At 46.7% G+C, this 21,699-nt stretch overlaps 1 protein-coding gene across 1 annotated transcript in view; it reads left to right on the top strand.

Annotated features, from left to right (window-relative positions):
* Positions 1-16,435, top strand: part of PGAP1 (GPI inositol-deacylase) — a 46,778-nt gene extending 30,343 nt beyond the window's left edge. Inside the window, exons 15-21 of the mRNA XM_089588055.1 lie at positions 2,603-2,762; positions 4,980-5,073; positions 5,936-6,026; positions 8,402-8,572; positions 10,820-10,979; positions 13,168-13,430; positions 16,000-16,435. Of these exons, the coding sequence (XP_089444181.1) occupies positions 2,603-2,762; positions 4,980-5,073; positions 5,936-6,026; positions 8,402-8,572; positions 10,820-10,979; positions 13,168-13,430; positions 16,000-16,171 (1,111 nt within the window). The 3' untranslated portion in view covers positions 16,172-16,435. The remainder of the gene's footprint in view (positions 1-2,602; positions 2,763-4,979; positions 5,074-5,935; positions 6,027-8,401; positions 8,573-10,819; positions 10,980-13,167; positions 13,431-15,999) is intronic.
* Positions 16,436-21,699: the final 5,264 nt, after the last annotated feature.

Below are 21,699 nucleotides of genomic sequence, written 5' to 3'. Positions count from 1 at the left end.
AGAATAACACAGGTGGTTTGTGGTATGGGAGCAAATGAGTTAGCTTAAAAGAAAAAAATAGAAAGTAATGTTTGTTCAATATATTTTGCTTTGCAAATGTGACAACAGCCCCCTTTAACTTTGTGTAATTGTGCGTACCCGTATATCCTTATTCTTCCAACAGAACTGAGCATCCAAACATTTCTTTTTCATTGCGTACTTGTGTCTTATTCACTCTGGAAGCTTAAAGGCTTAGGCAGCATCATTATATGGGGGAAGACCCGTTCCCATAATAGGTGAACTGAAAACTGTGAGAAAGAAATTTATAAGGAGTACATCAAAGAGCGTAGTAATACATACGGCGAAAAGCAAAAACAAAAAACACAGTGCAGAAATAGATCTGCTACAGTTCATTGGTTTATAACACACACAAAAAAGTGGGAGACAGGAAATTGCAATTTGGTTTACAATGGCTTCTGCAAGAACGGGCACGTATGAGCAGTGAATGTAAATGACGTAGAATTATCAAAATATTGGTTCAATTGTTGGTGCAACATATTGAATTTAAAATTGTAGCGCAGAAGAGATGCAGACTGAAAGTAAGACACACAACATCAACTTGCAATCTTAGATGTTTGAAACAGGTCTGCAAGTTAGCTTTGTGTGTGTTTCTGTAGGCCTTATTTTCCCTCTGTATCCGTTGTGTGCTATGACTTTTAATTAAGTACATGTTAAGTGTAGCAAGTAAGCAAATTAAGTGTAGTAAGCAAGAGGCAACAAGAGGCCCTTAGAGTTAACTGTAGAAGAATTTACCGTATTTTCCAATGTACAAGACGCACCCTTGTATAAGACGCACCTGCCATATATGCAGGCTGTCATTGAAAAAGTTGGTATATAAGACGCACCCGTGTATAAGGCACACCCGAATTAACCCAGTTAGGTTAGTGAGGCTTAATTAAACATGCTTGTGAAATGCACCGTACCAGTGAGTTCTTAACCCTTTGAGGGTCGAATTATTTTGAAGAAAACTTTCCCAGGTGGTCAAATTACTTTATTGCGGATCATGAATCTACAAAATGTATATAATCGAGAATAAATAGTAAAAAAAAAATAGGAACAGTACTTTGGTGACAGCATCACTCACAACTGGAAAATGTTCAATAGAATAGAATAGCAACGGTGATAAGCAAGCTAAGAGCAGCACCAATAAAGATAGAAATAACTTTCGCTGCCTCTGCAAAACAGTACCCACAAAGAGAAAACACGTTTCGCGCGGCTCCGTTGCGATCCCGCGGCGGAATCGAAACCGCGTAGGCGCGTTGCCACAGAGGGCGAGAATACCTCGCGAGCAACGGTGATAAGCAAGCTAAGAGCAGCGCCAATAAAGATAGAAATCAACTTCGGCAGCCCCTGCAAGATAGTGCTGACAAAAAGAAAACTCAAATTTCGCGCGACTCCGTTGCGATCACGCGGCGAAACCAAAACTACAAAAGGGGTGTTGCCGCAGTCTGTGCCGCCGCGCTAAAGCTAGACATAAGTTCTGCTTATCTCCGTAAGAAGGCAGCACAAAATTCAAACACTTCTTGTAAGTCCTAAGAGGTGGCAGCACCCCCCAGTGAGCACGCATTGTTCTTTTGGCGCAAAATTTCAAACGGAAGATCGAAACCGTGCCCGTACGGCAAAGACCTTGCGGGACAGAAAACCGCCGCCGTACATATACGGCAAAAACCTTCAAAGGGTTAAGCAACGCTAAGTGATCGTAAAAGGCAACACTCGTGCCATACCCGCCCATGTTTTAGCAAAAAAAAAAAAGAAAGAACTCTCCGTATGTCCACAACAACATTTTATTTTTACTTAAAACCTTCAAAGTCTTCATCTTCGGATGCGCTATCAAAAAGTTTGCCCGTTTCTGGAGGCAGTGCGGCTGAAACATTCTCTTTGCACTACGCATGTACTACTACGTACACAGAGCAAACAAAGTTGCAAAGGGTGACTAAAAAAAAATGCCGGCTTGTCTTGGCTTGTCTTGACAATGGCGAGAAGCGCGATTGTTGCCGTCTTTTGGCATTTCTCATTACTTTTGCTTGGGGCCTCCAAAACAAGCGCGTGTTTATGATCCCGGAAGTCGTCATCCCCGCCGTTTCATGATAATGTTCACCTAAAAAAGTTGGGCATGGCGGTCCCCGTATCATAGCCGTGCTACAACCGCGTTATTGGTAGCGATATTTTTCCGGTGAAAAAAGCTTGAACATGAACCTGAGTAACTTCTGAAATCGCAAAAAAAAAGCCGAAAAATTCGCATATAAGACGCACCCTTGTATAGGACGCACCAGCAAGATTTTTGAAAAAAAAGCCGCATCTTATACACCGGAAAATACGGTATGTAAGTAATTCTGTTTGAATTGAAGAACGGTAATCAGTCACAGTGTTCAATGTGAAATTGTCCGTAATTTCCGAACTCTAAAAAAAAAGCCGAAAAATTCGCATATGAGACGCACCAGCAAGATTTTTGAAAAAAAGCCGCGTCTTATACACCGGAAAATACGGTATTTAAGTAATTCTGTTTGAAGCGAAGAATGGTGATCAGTCACGGTGTTCAGTGTGAAATTGTCCGCACCCCCAGGGGTTCGCGCGGTGGTCCGAAGGCTACGCGAATGCTGGTTCAAGTACAGACCGGTGCTGGTTCGAGTAGCGGTCCTCCGCCACAGCTACACCTCTACCTGGACCCGGAGTGCAGCTACGAGCTCCACGCTGAGGCCGCCTGGAAAAGCAGCCTGGGACAGGTGGGCGGGGCAGACAAATTCAAAATTTTTTTTTATTTCACAAATTGACATCACTGCAGTCCACAAGTTACTTTTCTGGCACCAAAAGTTTGAACGTCTCAATTATTTGGGCAGTTGCTTTTGCTTGGAACCGTTCATAGCAGCATGCGGTTATTGGAATTTTTTTCAGGTTGCTTTAAGGGACACTGAGGAGAAATTGAAGTCGGCTTGTATCGACAGAATACCAGCTCCTGATTACAAAAACGCCACTCATACTGACAACAAAGCTCTTGTAACGTAGAAAAGAGCAAGAACCAAAATACAGGTATCGCGCCACAGGCCAAACTCGCAAGTACAAGCGTGATGACGTCATAGGACAAAGCAGTGTTGCTAGAACCAATGGTTCTAGAAACACTAGGACACGAGAAGCCACGAATCACTGAGGCGCAGCCAATGCATGCGCAAATGTCCTTGACGTCGCCAGATGGCGCCACGTGCCCGGCAGCTACGCGCGCTCCTGAAGCATCGGGACCAATCAGCGCCTGTTTTCCGGCGGTAGGCGGGCTCCCAGTATTCCGCTAGCGGTTACAAGGTACACGGTATGCTAAAGGTGTCTATTTGTGAGAACTTTGTTGACGACTTCGAGAACGGGGTCTATCGTAACGCTGGCAAAACGCCGGTGCAAACGTAAACGAAGCGACGGCTGCAATAGCCGATAGATGCCTTCAATGTGCGGCCGGCGGTAGCTTTCTTTTCGGCTGCTGCTAGGCCGCACTGCTGGCCGCCAGAAATCACGGAGTCTGCTGTACGTCATGCGCACGTCATGTTTCACGTCACTTAGTCCTGTGTCGTCATAGGAGAATCCCAAGTTTGAATCAGAGCGGCGGGAAAAACTATTTCAACTTCGAATCCAAATTTCTTAGAAATAAATGCATCCTTCGCTGCCGGCCAAGTGGCAACAAAGCCATGACATGCCGAAGTATCGGATTTTACTATAAAAAAATATTAATAATGCTCTCCTCAGTGTCCCTTTAATATCCCAGCTCTTTTCCTTTCTGTTGAAATCTGAAAACTTGGTCGGCAAATGTAAATTGCGTGATTGACTGCAGAGGTAAGCCACGGTGGCTCAGTGGTTTTTGGTGCTTGGCTACCGACCCTAAACACATGGGTTCAGTCCCGGCCACGGCGATCTAATTTCGATGGAGGCGAAATTCTAAGAGTCCTGTGTGCTGTGCAATATCAGTGCGCGTTAAAAAACCCCAAGTGGTCGAAATTATCCAGAGCCTGCCACAACGACGTCCCTGATGTCCTGAATAGCTTTGGGACATTAAACCCAAATAAAAGCTAAAACCTAACATGCAGAGGGATGTCATCATAAGGTAACGCAACTTTTGGTGTCACCTGTGGTCGTGGCGTGCCAGAAATTGATAGTGGTGATGGGGAAGCAGAAATCAGTGAAGAGTGAAGTTAGTGCCACTTGTGAAAATGGTACCATGTCTGGATCATTTTTACAATAACAACTGAGGATATCATTTCTGTCGTTCTTTTTAGCTTGAGATTCAGGTTACACCGAAATGAAGCACCGTGTAACGACAGATTAAAGTTCTGATAACTTGGGCAGAATTAAGCTGCGGCAAGGGCAAACTGCATAATGTTTACATTCAAAAGCAAGTAATACGGGAAAATGTGGAGATGTGACCATGGACTTTGAGGAACAGTTTACTGATTTGCAAAAAAGTCCGCCGACGATTGCGCTTCTTGGTAATGCGATTCTTTAGGGCAGCTGCTGCGGCATTTGAACCATAGGTGACCTGATAAGGAACATGCAGTGCCAAACAGAGAAACACAAACTCATTAAAAAAAATTCTTGATTGAGGATGTTCACAAAGTGGCATGTTTTAACATAAACCCCCAGGCATATTGCAACTTTAGACACCTTTAGCATACTGTGTGTGCTGTGTTACCGTTACCGGAGTACCGGGAGCCCACCCATCGCCCGTGCGCATGCCCTGATTGGTCCAGATGCAGCAGGTGTGTGTGCAGCTACCAGGTGCCTGGCGCCGTCTGGTGGCATCAAGGCGAACTGTTCATGCACACTGATGACTCTATGCTAAAGGTGTCTTTTATTGAGAGCCCCTTTGAGAGCACCTTTAGTAAGCATGTGTGTATGTGTTGAGACTTTGACATTTGCAGTAAGCTCTTGTGTGAACCCTGTCTCCCCCCCCTTTTGTGGTGCAGATGATGAGGCGACACATCACCATGGTGCCTTCGTACTGCGTGGCCATCCTCCTGGCTGTGCTGGCCGAACTGCTGCTCTCCGTCCACAGCACGGGTGAGGGGGACGTCGCACTTAGAAACGGAAGATTTAACTGGCACTGTCTTGCTTTTACGGAACAACTGTTCCTTGGAATACGGTGCCAAGTTCGTTTGCTTTGTTTGTGTAATGGGGGCTTTTTTTTTTCGCAAATTTATGAATATTTTGGGTAATACGATGTTTATTGTGCAGGACGATATATAAGTGAAGGTTCATACTTTGAAAAATCGAAGAACCGATGCATTCGTTATGCAAGTGCGACCCTTATGAAAGCAGATATACCCTTGCATGGCTACCCAGCAGTTGTAGCTTTCGTCTGAAGAAACCGACAGTCACTGAAGCCAGAGAAAGAGGTGATGGCACAGGTAATGTAGTCGATATGAAAATAGGTATCGGAAATAGGCCTCACAAATGCGTCCCACAGCACAAAAATAGGTCGTCTCCAAATGTGGGCCGACTCCCATAATTTCTGATGGCTTTAATGAGTGTACTGAAGCTTTGTACAAAGCTTCAGTGTACTCTTTTTTTTTCTTGTAATGGCATTGCATTAGCAAAAAAAGATTTTGAAAATGCCTGTTACGCCTTTCAGCATTTCTCATGTTTCAGAAGTGTTTCAAATATTCGCTTTGAAATGATTCTAAGAAAATCACTATTCACTTTGAATTCACTTCGAACCTCAAAAAGCCACTCCTCAAACGCAAGCGTAGAATTTCATAATGCATTATTCATTGCAGTTTCACTGCTCTGGCATTCGGGCAGCGGGAAAAAGCACACTAGGGGAAAGCACTGAGTGGTTATATTGGCTCATAGTCCTTTGCCCTGCAGTGGACTGATGATGATGATGATAGTGGTGGTGATGATGATGATGATGGATGCCCAGGTGTGTGCCTGGACTTGAACCGTGCCCTGCAGAAGGCTGAGACCTTCTTGGAACTGACTCTGCTGTCCAGTGCTGTTGAGTACTTCTTCCGGTGAGAACAGTGCCTGGTCTTCTCTCCTTTAGCCCTTCTTCTTGGCTTGTTTGATTGTTTGCTTTTTTAGCCGCCGCGGTGGCTCAGTGGCTATGGTGCTCGGCTGCTGGCCCGAAAGACGCGGGTTCGATCCCGGCCGCGGCGGCTAGAATTTCTTTGGAGGAGAAATTCTAGAGGCCCGTGTACTGTTCGATGTCAGTGCACGTTAAAGAACCCCAGGTGGTCGAAATTTCCAGAGCCCTCCACTACGGCGTCTCTCATAGCCTTAGTCGCTTTGGGATGTTAAACCCCATAAACCAAACCAAACCAAAAGTTTCGCATTCACTAATTTTCTCAACAGCTGTCGGAGCCAAATCTTAACTTTGTTGGTGGCTGCGTTTTGTTATGCAGGTTTACGGGGCAGCTTCCATGACTGACCTATGAGGATGAATTGAAGCTGGCCTGCATCGGCTAATTATCGCCTTCTAATGGCCAAGAGGCTAGTTTCTATGAAAACGGAGCTTTCGTACGCTAGGAAACAACAGAAAATAAATTGCAAGAGTCTCTATCACCGGACACTTTGACAAGCAAACTGCGGTGATGTCGGCTTCTGTTTTAAAGCGAAAGCCTTTAATGCCTCATCGTTGTCGACAGAAGGTTGTCAGCGGAAGGTTGTCAGCAGAGGTGTCACGCTTTTTCTAGTCAGACCAGAAAAAAAATCTTTGTGCACGATGGGATTGTAACCACCATCCTTCTGTTCCGCAGCCGAGCCTGCTAATGGCTATGCTACTTCCTGCCAACGCACATGTAGTTCTTTAATGGCTCATACTGTCGTCCGCTAACAAAGTGTGTCACACGCATTTAACTCGGGAACTAAAATAGATAGAAGAAAACGAATGTTTCCTTCAGATAGAGGAGGGAACAATGAACATAGAAGCCAAGTTTGATGACTGTAGGTTAATTAGTTGATTAATTATAGGCAGAAATGTCGAAATTGCTTCGAAATAGCGCGGACGTCGATATAGCCATATAGCCACGAGAACAGCGTGACATCACATCCACCGGAAGTCATCACGGCATAGTAAAAATTGTCACAGAATGGTTGGAAAACCGTCGGATTTGTGTCAAATTAAATGAAGAAACGTGTAATTAAGCGTAATTGACACTTAAGATCCCCAAAAGATGTACAATTTGGGTATCGATATAGCCACGGGAATGGCGTGACATCACATCCACTGGAAGTCGTCACGGCATAGCGTTCTCGGCTTTCGCCTGTCCAGTGTCCCCGCATTTTTTTGTTTGTGGGTCTCAGAGGCTGTGTCACAGTGCCAGTTGCTCCTAGGCTTCTCACATGTCGGTGATCACGGAGTCCTTAATGCTGTCGACGTTGCCATCAACGTAACAAGGTTGAATCAATTGGTGAGAAAAAAATTCTCGCATTTTTCAACTCTGAATTTCTCAGTGATGAATATGTCTTACGATGCTGAAGAAACGTCAGCAGAGCAGCAAAAAGCCAAGCAATTGAAGTTTGCTGAGAACAGAAACTGAATGGAGCTGTCCTAAGTGCTTCCTTAATGTTGAAAGTGCTGATATCCCTCAACACCAGTGTCAGTGATTGATACATTCTAGGGCGATGTTAAGTGGGTATGAGGGTCTTAAAAATTTTTTTTTATTTGTTAACACATCTTGCTGAAACTTAGCATGGAGGCATATCATTGGGTACTGATTTTGAATATGCATTAAGATTGCAAACATTTCACGTGAGAAGGATATATATGGCAGCATAACATATCCTTATTCGGTCATTTCTTACGGGCCTTTATACTAATTAATCAGTTAAAAAAAAGCTTTTTTAGGAATAAGGAGGCATTTGCAAAGGCTCACAGCACATCCTAAAGCTAATAAAATGCCTATAAGGTTATTTTGTTGTTCATAAATAAATAGCAAAGTTCGAAGGAAAAAATAATGTGGCAGTAATTAACCCACACTTGGCCTAATTGCTAATCTATCATGTTTAAAGGAAAGCTTTAGGATATGTGGGGGACCTTTGGAAATGTTTACATATTATGAAAAAAGCTTTCTTTAACCGAGAAATTGTGATAAAGGCCTGTAAGAAATGGCCTAATCGGGATGTTATTTTGCTATAAATTTCCTTTCAGATTATATATTTGAAATCTAAATGCATATTTGAAATCAGCACTCTGTGATACACATGCGTGCCAATTTCAACAAGTTATGTCGGCAAATAAAAAGCGCCTTTTTAAGACCCTCATCTCCCCTTAAATGGGTTGACGTTAAGTTGCCGGGTGGCCAGTTGGGTGGGCTAAAATCATCATTGAAAACTTTGGGATGTGAGTTGGTAATAAACGTGGCTGCTGGGCAATGCGTCTTTGTAGGGGCTTATCGGAGGAGGCTGGCATCCTTGTTCTGGACAACTTGGGCACGAGTGGTCTCTGGGAGAATGTGGTACTGCGAGTGGTGCTCTACTGCATCGGCTGTGGTGCAGTCTATGTGCTCGGGTCCCTCATCACGATTGGCACCTACGTCTCCGGTGTGGTGGTCAACAGGTGAGCACTCGGAATTCTGGGGTGGCAATTACCAAATTGTTGTCTTTCAGTACTGATATATGCAAAAGAAGCCAGCAGTCGTTGCAGCCAAGAAAAACAGAGAGCGTTGTTTCTGTGACTGCATTCGTTTTTTGGTACAGATCGGAGTGATGATTAATTATTACAAAATAAGAGAGTAATAACCCCCTTATTCAAAATCTACTCCACCTGGGGGGGGGGGGGGGACTCCCATACGACATTGGATTAATCATTGTACAGTCTTTGTCAAAAGTAACCAGGCTGTGTGGTTTGCTTCTAGCTCGTACAGTGGAGCGCTTACAGCTTCCCTGAAGCTGAAATGGTGGTTAAAGGTAAGGACTGGGGGTCTTCTTACCTTCGAACAACTTTTGATTTCTAGGAAAGTCACAAGGGCTCCACTATACAAGCTAGAAGCAAACCATGCAGCCTGGCTACTTTTGACAAAGACTGTACATAAAAGATAGGTTGACAGAAAGGATGAAAAATAGCAGTGCTACTGGTTGGGAGGCAAACCAGTGATCATAGCTTTGGTTAGGTCAGGCTTCATGCAAATACCCATGCATGCAGAAGAGGAGACAGCTACTGCTGTAATTCACTTGGTAGAGCACAACACGTGACATGTGAAGGTCATGGGTTCAGGTCCCATGGGCGGCATACTGGTGTTGTAGTGAACGGCACTGCGTTTTTTTCCTGACGCGGAATGGAGGGTCAAGCATCTAGGGTGCTAATTTCATTGCGAGTGCACGTTTTGGTTGACTTTGCTGTGCCAGTTCACGAGCATGAGTAATTGTTTGTGCGGTGCTTGCCAGAGCAGTCTGTGCACAATGATTTCAACCTGCTACATTGAATTGGCACTGTTACAAATCGGCATACTCAGTGCGAAATGTCTGATGGGGTTTCTTGGAGGTTTCTAATATCCCACTGTAGTAAATTTTTGCTTTGCAAAAATGACAAATCAATTGCATGGACTTCTACGGAATTTTCTGAGGGGAATGGCTACTCTTTCATTATATATCCATTATTTCATTATAAACCATTCGTTATAGCAAGGTTTTACTGTGGAGTGTCCTTTGTGTGTCGAGCCGCCGCGGTGGCTTAGTGGTTATGGTGCTCTGCTGCTGACCCGAAAAACACGGGTTCGATCCCTTCGATTCCGGCCGCGGCGGCTGAATTTCGATGGAGGCGAAATTCTAGAGGCCCGTGCACTGTGTGATGTCAGTGCACGTTAAAGGGACACTGAGGAGAGCTCTATTAATATTTTTTTTATAGCAAAATCCGATAGTTCGGCCTTTCATGGCTTTGTTGCCACTTGGCCGACAGCGAAAGATGCATTTATTTTTAAGAAATTTAGATTCGAAGTTGAAAAAGTTTTTCCCACCGCTCTGATTCAAACTTGGGTTTCTCCTATGACGACACAGGACTAAGTGACGTGACACATGAAGTGCACATGACGTAACGCAGACTCCGTGATTTCTGGCGGCCAGCAGTGCGGCCTAGCAGAATCCGAAAAGAAAGCTACCGCCGGCCGAACGTTGAAGGCATCTGTTGGCTGTTGCGGCCGTCGCTTCGTTTACGTTTGCACCGCGTTTTGCCCGTGTTACGATGGATCCCGCTCTCGAAGTCGTCAACGAAGTTCTCGCAAATAGACACCTTTAGCATACCGTGTACCTTGTTACCGTTAGCGGAATACCGGGAGCCTGCCTACCACCGTTGAGCAGGCGCTGATTGGTCCCGATGCTGCAGGCGCGCGCGTGGCTGCCGGGTACGTGGCGCCATCTGGCGACGTCAAGGAGATTTGCGCATGCATTGGCTGCGCCTCAGTGATTCGTGGCTTCTCGTGTCCTAGTGTTGCTAGAACCATTGGTTCTAGCAACACTGCTTTGTCCTATGATGTCACCATGCTTGTACTTGCGAGTTTGGCCTGTGGCGGCGATACCTGTATTTTTTTGGTTCTTGCTCTTTTCTACGTTACAAGAGCGTTGTTGTCAGTATGAGTGGCGTTTTTGTAATCAGGAGCTGGTATTCTGTCGATGCAAATCGACTTCAATTTCTCCTCAGTGTCCCTTTAAACCCCCGTAAACCAAACCATCCCTTGTGTGTCATGAAAACAGCTAGAGATAAGAATGTTTGTAGCTGCCATTGCTCAGTTTCATGTCATGGAGACAGGAGAGAAGTGTGGTGAGATTCCTCTGTCGAAGCACGCCCTCCACTCCGGCACCACTTTTGCAGGGTGCGTGTGGCCATCAGAGGAGTGGAGAAGATCTCGCCACCGGGGAAGCGGCCGCTGTCGGCAGCTGTGCTGCTGCTCGTGTCGGGCCTGCTCCTTCTGACGGCGGTGGCCTGCGCAGCGGTGGCCCTGTTTGTGGGTGGCGCCATTTTCGCCATCAGGGTAAGCTGCCGGCAGGTCACTGTGCCGTTGCCAAGCTGCGGCACCTCTCATTACTAACAATATCTAGATGCAAAGAAAAACACACAAGGAACTAAGGCACGGACAGGTCAGTTAAGGTTCCGGATTGGGCTAGCGGGTGTCCCTCTCATCACTAGAGTACTAGCAAATCGTTAGGGTGAACATACGAGGACTTAGGGCTTGCACAGGCTGGGCAAGGCTTCTGCGTTGGCTAGTTGGTACAGCTGTTATCACTGGAGCGCTGGAAAAGCACTGAGACTAATGCATAAAGAACTAAGGCGTGGAGAAGTAAGTAAAGCTAATGCTTGGGCTAGTTAGTACTCCTCTTATTATTAGAGCTTTTACTAAACATTAAGATGAACATGCAAGGAACTAAGACAGGGACAGTGGGGTTGCTCATGTTCAGCTGGTTTTTAGTTTTCGTGATCATCATATGCGTAAATAAGGAGACGGTGAATACTGGGAAATGGAGTGGTTATTTCTAGTTATTTCACCAGTGCTTACCCTGTTTGGCAAAGTCGCACAACTCTCGTAGTTGAGCTGAGCGTGTTGACCAGTCGCCAATCATTTTTATATCACTGTGCAGCGACAGCTGTAGAATAGTTCAACAGCGCCACCTGGTGGCCAAGCATTGTCTGCGGGGCCCTCACTCTGCGGTTAACTCTTTCCTGTCCGCGGGGAAAATGGTGGTTTTCAGGTCATATCATTAATATTTTTTTTTCTTTAACAAAACTTGCTTGGTACAGGAGTGTATGGTACCGAATTGTAGAGGAGGAAATTCTCTTCACATTGTTATTAGTCAGGGTCAGCATGTTTATTGAGTAAGAGATGAAAAAAAAAATTATCTGAAAGAAAATTGTAGTTACAAAGAAAAAGCACACAAAAACATCAAAGTTTCGTCACAAAATTAAAACATAAAAAAATTTCAAAATATAAATTTTTTACAACAGGGATCGATGCAGCATTGCAGCAAATTTTAGTTTGCTGCGAACGGTATTAGCTGGGCTAGGAAAGTAAACAGTAGTCCTAGTGACTATCGTGCCACCGCGCGAAACAGTTCCTTGTTGCCGTGAAGCAGAGGTTGGCCGCACATGTCTTACAGAAAACATTTGTTTTTTGTTCCACCTTTTTTTCTTCGTAGCACAATTTGCAGTTCCGGTACTTTGCATTTTCGGCGGCTTGTGCTGCAGCCCCTGAGGTGGATCACGAGGCGGAAACAGAGGGCGAACATTGGGGTCCTCAGGATGTGGCTCATCAAATCCGAGGAGTTGCTCGATCAATTCAAGTCTGAACGCGAACTGATAAAATCTTGATGTCCTCGACAATTCTGGCGCGTCGAGATGCTCCTGACGATGCGCGTCAAAAAGTATGAAGCTGTTGACGACCGCGCCGCCGAGCGCCGTGCGACACTCCGGCGCGCAACGCCGAGGTCGACCCCTGGCTGTCTTCGAGCCGAAAACACGACTCTCTGCGCTGCCGGCGGCAAGTAATCCCGCCCGAAAGACGTTGACACCCTGCAGATAGGAGTTATGACCTTCTGAACACTCTGATCTTTTCCGATAAGCGCGCAGCAAAAGCAGAACATTTCGGGGGAGAAAGCGAAACTTACCGAGGCATGGCTGTTGACGTTCCGGGTCAGTCTGACACAGTTTCGCTGTCGGTGCTGAAGTCTGAAGAGCCGAAGTCGTCTTCTGAATCCTCACTGCTGCTGTTCTCGTCCGAAAACGAACTCTCAGGAGCATCAATTTCTGTGGAAACGCGCGGTTTCGGCGCAGCAGCAGCGCGCGACGTCGACGCCATGGTGGAAACAAGGAGCGCCGGTCAGCTGACTCCGGAGGGGCTTCAAAAATCACCGCTTGGCGGAAAAAGTCAAACCAAAAGCGAAAATGAAAGAAGAGTTCCTTTATTTCACACTGGAGAGAGCTAGTTCTCCAGGAACGCTTCAAAAAGCGGGAAAATACGAACTTGAAACCATCGATAGCGGGCTATCGATGGGAATAGGCGCGGACAGGAAAGAGTTAAGCAGACTTGCAGTGCCATCTTGTGCCAAGCAGGCTTAGCTGGAACGGGGTTGCATGAGCCCTGTGGGCAGTTTCGTGACTGGCATGATTGAAAACGAGGCATGAGGAATTAAAATCCCCCCCCCCCCCCCCCCCCCCCCTTCTCGAAGGTGGTGCTGCAGTGTGCACGCCAGTCTGCCCTGGAGCAGCGGCGAGGTCCGTCGAGTGACACGGGCACCTGGAGACTGCAGCTGTGCCTGCTCCAGCTGTGGCTTTGGGTGGCTGCCCTGGGGCTGCCCTCGGTGTTGGTGTGGCTCCGGGCGGGGCCCCTCTCCCCCCTGCCGGGGGTCAACGACCCGCTCATGCCGCCAGCAGCCTTCCTGCTCTTGGCACAGGCTGTCCTATGGCAGCCTGCTGTACCTAATCCCCAAGGGTAAGCAAAATAAATAAAAAAGTGACTGCAAGTTTATCCCTGTGGTAATGAGAATTTCAGTGATAGCTATGGGGTGGCGCAAAATGTCGACACCAGTCAAAGTGTTAAAGGGACACTGAGGAGAGCACTATTAATATTTTTTTTATAGTAAAATCCGATAGTTCGGCATGTCATGGCTTTGTTGCCACTTGGCCGGCAGCGAAATATGCATTTATTTCTAAGAAATTTGGATTCGAAGTTGAAAAAGTTTTTCCCGCCGCTCTCATTCAAACTTGGGATTCTCCTATGACGACACAGGACTAAGTGACGTAAAACATGACGTGTGCATGATGTACTGCAGACTCCGTGATTTCTGACGGCCAGCAGTGCGGCCTGGCAGCAGCCGAAAAGAAAGCTACCGCTGGCCGCACGTTGAAGGCATCTATCGGCTATTGCGGCTGTCGCTATCGCTTCGATTACGTTTGCACTGGCGTTTTGCAAGCGTTACGATGGATCTCGTTCTCGAAGTCGTCAACGAAGTTCTCGAAAATAGACACCTTTAGCTTACCGTGTGCCTTGTTACCGTTAGCGGAATACCGGGAGCCCGCCTACCGCCGGAAAACAGGCGCTGATTGGTCCCAATGCTTCGGTAGCGCGCGTAGCTGCCGGGCACGTGGCGCCATCTGGCGACGTCAAGGAGATTTGCGCATGCATTGGCTGCGCCTCAGTGACTCGTAGCTTCTCGGGTCCTAGTGTTGCTAGAACCATTGGTTCTAGCAACACTGCTTTGTCCTATGACGTCACCACGCTTGTACTTGCGAGTTTGGCCTGTGGCGGCGATACCTGTATTTTTTGGTTCTTGCTCTTTTCTACCTTACAAAGCTTTGTTGTCAGTATGAGTGGCGTTTTTGTAATCAGGAACTGGTATTCTGTCGATACAAGCCAACTTCAATTTCTCCTCAGTGTCCCTTTAAAGGTGCACTAAAGAGGAATTTGAACTCGTCTTTATGCATAGGTTTTAGGGGCAAAAAATAGACGAGACACATAGGAAGGTAACAGGACGAAGCGCCTGTTAACAGGCGAAGGTAACAGGACAGGATGGCGCTTCGTCCTGTTACCTTCCTGTATGTCTCGTCTGTTTTTTGCCCCTAAAACCTATGCAAATATGAACCAGCACCAACTAGTCCAGGAGCAAGTGCTCTTAGGTTATGTCGTCTTTTTGCCGCAGGAACTCGATCTACATGTTTCGAGCATTCTTAGAAACATCGGCTTATTGCCCTGTGTGGCCGATTTCCCTAATTAAATCGAATTAACGTCCGGCTCCCGCCTTTATTTTTTTAATTCTCCCCGTACGGTGGGCGGAGCCGACCAACGCGTGGAGTTCCTTTCAGCCAGCTCCGTGGAGGCTTTGCTTTCGCTCTGTTTTGTTTTTTAGGTTTCCGTGAATAAATATTTTTATTTGCAGATAATATAGCCGCAAAATAAGCCTGCAGAATTAAAAATACGCATGGACTATTTGCTTCTACGGATTACTACGTATTACTCCGCTGATAACAGAGCGGCAAGCCGCCACGGGACTGGGTGAAAGGCACTTCACGCGTTGGTCGACTCCGCCCACTGTACGGGGAGAATTAAAATAAAAAAGGCGGGAGCGAGACGTTAATTCGATTTAATTAGGGAAATCGGCCACACGGGGCAATAAGTCGGAAGTTTCTAAGAATGCTCGGAACGTGCAGATTGAGTTCCCGCGGCAAAAAGAGGAGTTCAGATTCCTCTTCACTGCACCTTTAAGTAACCCTGCGTAGGAGTGTAGAAGCGTTTAGGGTAGACGTGCATACTGCTTTGGGAAGGGGATATGACGCTTGGTCGCACATACATACTTGTAAGGCAGGTGAGTTGAGGCGACCAAATACAGTAAGCAGTCGTGGGGTGTGGGAGTGTGTCGAGTTGGGGGGGTATATGGACGCTGTCTCTACTGCCAGTGATGATGGCACAATCTGGCAGAATGGCACCAATACAGCTGTCGTGCCAGATAGTTTGCTGGCTTCGTAATAGAGCTTGTGGTACATGTGAGTGTTTTAGGAGATAACACAACACCTTCTGGTATTATGCAAAAGAAATCTTTCAGTGGATAGCTTAGTGTCATGTAGTGCTCTGCAGAAAGACATCTTTGCCACATGTGATGTAATTACTGTGGAATCGCATTCATCATCATCACCATCAGCCTGACTACACCCACTGCAGGGCAAAGGCCTCTCCCATGTCTCTCCAATTAACCCTGTCCTTTGTCAGTTGCCGCCACTGTATCCCCGCAAACTTCTTAATCTCATCCGCCCACCTAACTTTCTGCCGTCCCCTGCTACGTTTGCTTTCTCTTGGAATCCACTCCGTTACCCTTAAGGAATTGCATTAATTCGGACTTACTCAATTGGAACTTCGTCTTTATTCTGACTGAGGCTTGTTTTATCCCCATCAACATCAGGTGGATTAAAATGGCTCCCTTTAATCTGAACTGAGCATAATTTGAACAAGTTCGTAATGTTCACAGTAGTAGACTGTTGGCAAAGTGTGCCGTCCGTTCTATCCGCAGGCTGTACTACCGACCGGTTGCATGGATGTGCCGGATCCTGTCGGTTGCCTGCGTGCTGCTGTCTCCCGTGCGGATGTACCGAGTCTCTTCGCTGGTTGCGCTGGTACACATGGCGGTGGCACTCCAACAGCTGCTGTCCTGGCGTTGGCCCATTGGTCACAAGGCTGACTGATAAGAACAAGACTGGTCACAAGCTGATTGCGCGGCGGGGTCACACAGTGCGAGAGAGAATAGGCACCATTCTCACTCGTGGTGATAGAAAGGGCTCTCTATGCTTCACATGCAGGACAAGTACCAAACGCACAGCATGCGAAACTTTTACATCTCAGGTCACACTGGCCTCGTCACAAGGATGCCTGAGCAAAGGCCGGTTGCTACCAGGCCAGACCTGGTCACGCAGCACAAGGGAGAATAAATGGCATTCTTTCTTGTTGCAGTTGGGGGAGCTGGTCATTTTTCAAGTGCAAAACGAGCACTGAGGGCAGTTTGTGCACTTTCGTGTCCTTCGCACTGGCTTAGTCGTATGGTATACTGAAGATAGACCTGTTGTGGTGAGGTCACTGGAGGTCACGCAGCACAAGAGGAAGGCAAAATGGGTCCTGCCTCCCTTCAAAATGGGTGTGTCAGAGTGAGGCGGAAACCAGGTAAGTACAGCCTTTGTCAAAAGTAACCAGGCTCCATGGTTTGCTTCTAGCACGTACAGTGGAGCCCTTACAGCTTCCTTGAAGCTGAAATGGTCGTTAAAGGTAAGGACTGGGGGTCTTCTTACCTTCCAACACCTTTCGATCTTTAGGAAAGCCACAAGGGCTCCGCTGTACAAGCTAGAAGCAAGCCATGCAGCCTGGTTACTTTTGACAAAGGCTGTACATATAAACTAGGAATAATTTGGCAATGGTTGCCAAAGTCTTGCTATGGGGACATCTTTGGTTTGGTTTATTGGGGTTTAACGTCCCAAAGCAACTGAGGCTATGAGAGACGCCATAGTGGAGGGCTCCGGAAATTTCGAGCACCTGGGGTTCTTTAACGTGCACTTTGAGTTTTCATAATGACAGGACAGCGGCTGTTACGGTATTTACATGCGCAATTCGCGCACTTTATTTTTTTCCTAAAATTAAAGCTTCCAAAAAGGGGGTGCGCAAATTGAGCGGAGATTTCGCGTAAAAAACTCTGCAAAGGTCATAACGCGCAGTGTACATGGTATATTGCCGCGTATAAGTCGACCCCGAAACACCCGCCCCTCGCTGACAAAAATAAGTCGATTTCAAATTTAAAACACCACTTCCCGTACCAGACCCACGTTATATACAGGGCGTCCCGTATTTATCTGTCGATGTTGTAAAAAAAAAAAACTCTACTGCGCAAACCACTCTATTTCGGCTCAAGCACAGACCACAGGGCAGCTTATGATAGTCTGCGTTTTTCAATAAATGATTGAATATCGGAACTTGCCTGGACTACACAGAATCGGAGAAAAAGTGAAGTCGATTGCGCGCAGAATTTTCATCGAGACGAGCGGGATAGCCGATTTGAGAGGCTGCACCATCTGGCGGACTGCGAGGCAACCAATATCCCTGCTTAGAGCTAGGGTAAGTCTCGCGGTATCCCAGATGGCACAGCCTGTCAAATCGGCTGCTCCACTCGCCTAGTCGAAACTTCGCGCGGACGGCTGCAGTTATTCGCCGATTCCGGACAATTCAGGCAAGTTCCATTGTTTAAGCTATTTATTGGAAAACACAGACTGTAAAAAGCTTGGGCCAAAGAGAGAAGTAGTTTGCGCAGAAGGATTTTTACAACCCAGACAGATAAATACGGAACACCCTGTATAATTCCCCGCGTGATGGCATGACGGCCCATGCGCATCTCAAAGCAATAGACTCTGAACGATACATCTCGAAGCCAGCAGTTAGAGGCAGGGAAGGGAAATATAGATTCAGCTCCACAAGAAACGATAAGGCTATATCACGAATACTTGTAATCTGAATGGTAATAGGGCTGTACTCCAATTCACATGCCTTATGCGCATAAAATTCGTATGCCCGCGTGTATGGCGTCCACTACACTGGCCGCTGCTTCTTCAATGAAGGGGCACGCGTTTCTTTCGCGTAGCGGCAAAGTCCAATTCAGCCCTTCACTGAGCAACATAGTGCTGTTCTACACCGTTGTCCGACAAGCGCAGAGTGCTCGGGCCTTCGCTGCTTGAGCAATACGCGCTGCATGGTCTACACTTCCATGATTTCGCGTCGGCCGCGTCGTTTCACTGGATGGATGGGTGGATGGATGGATAGGAGCGCCCCCTTTGAAACGGGGCGGTGGCAACCGCCACCATGCTCAGCCCTTCTTCTTTTTTTTTTTTCCTGTTTACGGTGTCGGCAATTCTCACCAAGAATCGCCATCATCTTTACCTACGGTTTCCCACAATTCTAACCTTATGCCACATCTCTGCTTTTCAGCCACCAATCCTCCAATCGCTTTTTGCTGACTTCCACTGCAGATTTATTTACATGACCATTGTTATCTTTAAACCCTAGGGCCTCAGAAAGAGTGACTGCGCCTGTATCTACATCCGGATGGATATAATCACATTTGATTATGACGTGTTCAATTGTTTCCACAGATCTACCACACACTGCACATGTGTCATCTTCTTCGTTAAATTTCTTTTTGTAGCTGCGCGTTCTAAGACACCCTGACCTAGCTTCAAAAAGTAGGGCACTGCCTCTTGAGTTATCATAGAAAAATTCTTTCCTGATCTGCCTTTTCCAGTATCGATATAGTTCTACACTATGTTTCTTTCCATTGAATTCATCCAGTTTTTAACTTCCGCGTTTTTAACCTGTCGTTTAATGCTCTTTCTTTCTCCGTCCTCATGACCGGCATACTTACTAGTTAGTTTTCTAGTTCTTTTCCGCCACTGTGAGTCAACGCTCTTTCTATATAAATATTTAAATACCTTAGCTGCCCACCTGTTATCGTCCAATTTCCTCAGGCGTTCTTCATATAGTATTTTACTCTTAGCTTCCCGTGCTTCGAACGATGCGCAGCCCATATCCCCTTGTACTGCCTCGTTTGTGGTTTTGCCGTGGGCACCTAGTGCTAATCTTCCAACAGCTCTCTGATTTACGTGTAATCTGGACTGAACTTCTGCCCTTAAGCACAGAACTGCATTGCCGAAAGTAAGTCCCGGCACCATTATTCCTTTCCAAATACCTCTTAGTACTTCATATTTGTTGTACCCCCATAATGCCCTATGTTTCATTATCCCGGCGTCTCTTCGTCATTTTGCCCTAAGAGCCTGTTCGTGCTTTTCCGTGTATATCTGCCCTTCGTTTAGCCATATCCCGAGGTATTTGTATTCGGCCACTTTGGGTAGTTCGTGGCCTTGTATTGTAAGCACCTGGTCAGTTGTATCGTCAAAACTCATCACACCTGATTTAGTTGCGCTAAAACTGAATCCTAGAGCGTCTCCTTCGTCTCCACAGCAATTAACCAAAGTTTGTAAATCTTCCTGGCTATCTGCTAACAGTACAATATCGTCCGCATACATTAAACCCGGGAGTCGCTGCTCAACTGCATTTCCGCCTAATCTGTACGACAGATTATAACCTAGATTACTTTCTTCTAGCCTTCTTTCAATATTGATCACGTAAAGCATGAACAGCAGCGGTGATAGAGGACAACCTTGCCTTAATCCTTTGTGCACCCCCACAGTTGTGGTACTTTTTTTCCCTTCCCATGTAATTTCAACTTCATTATCTCGGTAGATTTCCTGTAGAAAATCAATTACCCCATGACCGATACATAAATCTTTCAATATGCTCCACAGGAGTTCCTTGTTCACGTTATCGTATGCACCGCTTATGTTCAGAAAGGCTATAAACAGAGGTCTGTTTTCCGCCTTAGCTATTTCTATGCATTGGGTAAGCACGAACAGGCTATCATCTAAACGCCTACCCCTTCTGAACCCATTCTGAAGTTCTCCGAGTATCCGATTACCTTCTACCCATGCCTGCATTTTTAATTTCACTGCCTGCATTGCCAGCCTGTACATAACAGACGTTATCGTAATCGGACGGTAGGATTTGATGTTCATCTTATCTCCTTTCCCATTATAAATCAAATTCATTTTACTCTGTCTCCAGCTGTGCGGATTTTGCTGATTTGTTATGACTGTCTCCAATGCTTTTATCAGCGCTTCCTTGCTTCTTGGGCCAAGTTCATTAATCAGCTTAATTGGAATATCGTCTATCCCTGCGGATGTGGTTTTAGGAATATTCGCAAAACTGCAGCGCCTCGAGCAGTGTCTCTAAGATTGACTGATCGAAACTTTATTGAATGCATGGCAATTCTCGGAATGTTGTATGAGCCGCCCATTCTGACAGCCCATTGGTCTGCGCCGCAGCGTGGGCCCTGCCGCTGGCCTGCAAACCTGTCTCTGGGGGCTAACAGGCGAAGAGTGACGGAGCTCTTTGTGGAACACTCGCCTCGCCTCTCTGGAGACCTGCTGTAGCTCGCAGCGCTCGGCGCGATCGAGCTCGAGGAACAACTAACCTACTCCCCTTCAAAGCCAGAGCTCTTTCCCTACCACCCCAAGCAAAACGATTCAGTCCATCCTGCCATCTCCCTCACGCTAGGTACCCATTCCGTCCCCCTAATATCCAAAATCGTGCACTAGGGCTAGTTCTCCACTCCCATGGCGCGCACGAAGAAGTCGAAAAGACTGTCCAAACACACTCTCAACAGACCACCCGACTGATTCGCCGCATGGCGAACCGCCGGGCTCGCTTACGAGACCTAAACGCGCTTATGGCTGGATGAGATTAAGAAGTTTGCAGGGATAGGGCGGCCGCAGACGGCACAGTACAGGGTTAATTGGAGAGATATATGGAGAGGCCTTTGCCCTGCAGTGGACGTAGTCAGGTTGATGATGATATAAAAACAAACCAGAAACTTTTATGGTTTATGGTTTATTAGGATTTAACGCCCCAAAGCGACTCCGGCTATGAGGAACGCCATAGTGAAGGGCTCCGGAAATTTCGACGACCTGGGGTTCTTTAAATTCCACTGACATCGAACGGTACACGGGCCTCTAGAATTTCGCCTCCATGAAATTCAGCCGCCGCGGCCGGGATCGAACCCGCGTCTTTCGGGCCAGCAGCCGAACGCCATAACCACTGAGCCACAATCTAGAGTTATATTTTTTGCTTGCAATTTGTTTCTTGTTCAGGAAAGAAAAAAGTTTTAACTACGGACTACTTTTTTTGTTGGAGAAGTACTGTGCGGCGGTCCTGAATGTGAGCGTAGCTTCACTGCAGACTTTTGTACCGGACTATAGCATAGGCACCTTAAGCTAAACCATCTTATACAGAATTTCCGTTTCTGGCCTCGCTCCAACTCATCGCCCCAAAAGAACTGTATTGTGCTTACCGCTTCAAGTCGTGAAGGTTTTTGCCGCACCCTCTGATAACTATTGTTCTTGCTATCGCCACCGCGGTTGCTCAGTGGTTATGATGCTCGGCTGCTTACCCGAAAGACGCGGGTTCGATCCCGGCCGTGGCGGTTGAATTTCTATGGAGGCGAAATTCTTGAGGCCCGTGTACTGTGCAATGTCAGTGCACGTTAAAGAACCCCAGGGGGTCGAAACTTCCGGAGCCCTCCACTACGGCATAGCCTTAGTCGCTATGGGACTTAAAACCCCATAAA

This window comes from Amblyomma mixtum, chromosome 4 (assembly GCF_055824585.1).
Source record: "Amblyomma mixtum isolate Tamu chromosome 4, ASM5582458v1, whole genome shotgun sequence".
Taxonomy (NCBI): domain Eukaryota; kingdom Metazoa; phylum Arthropoda; class Arachnida; order Ixodida; family Ixodidae; genus Amblyomma; species Amblyomma mixtum.
Note: the sequence above shows the minus strand (reverse complement) of the source record. Positions and strands in the feature narration are given on the sequence as shown.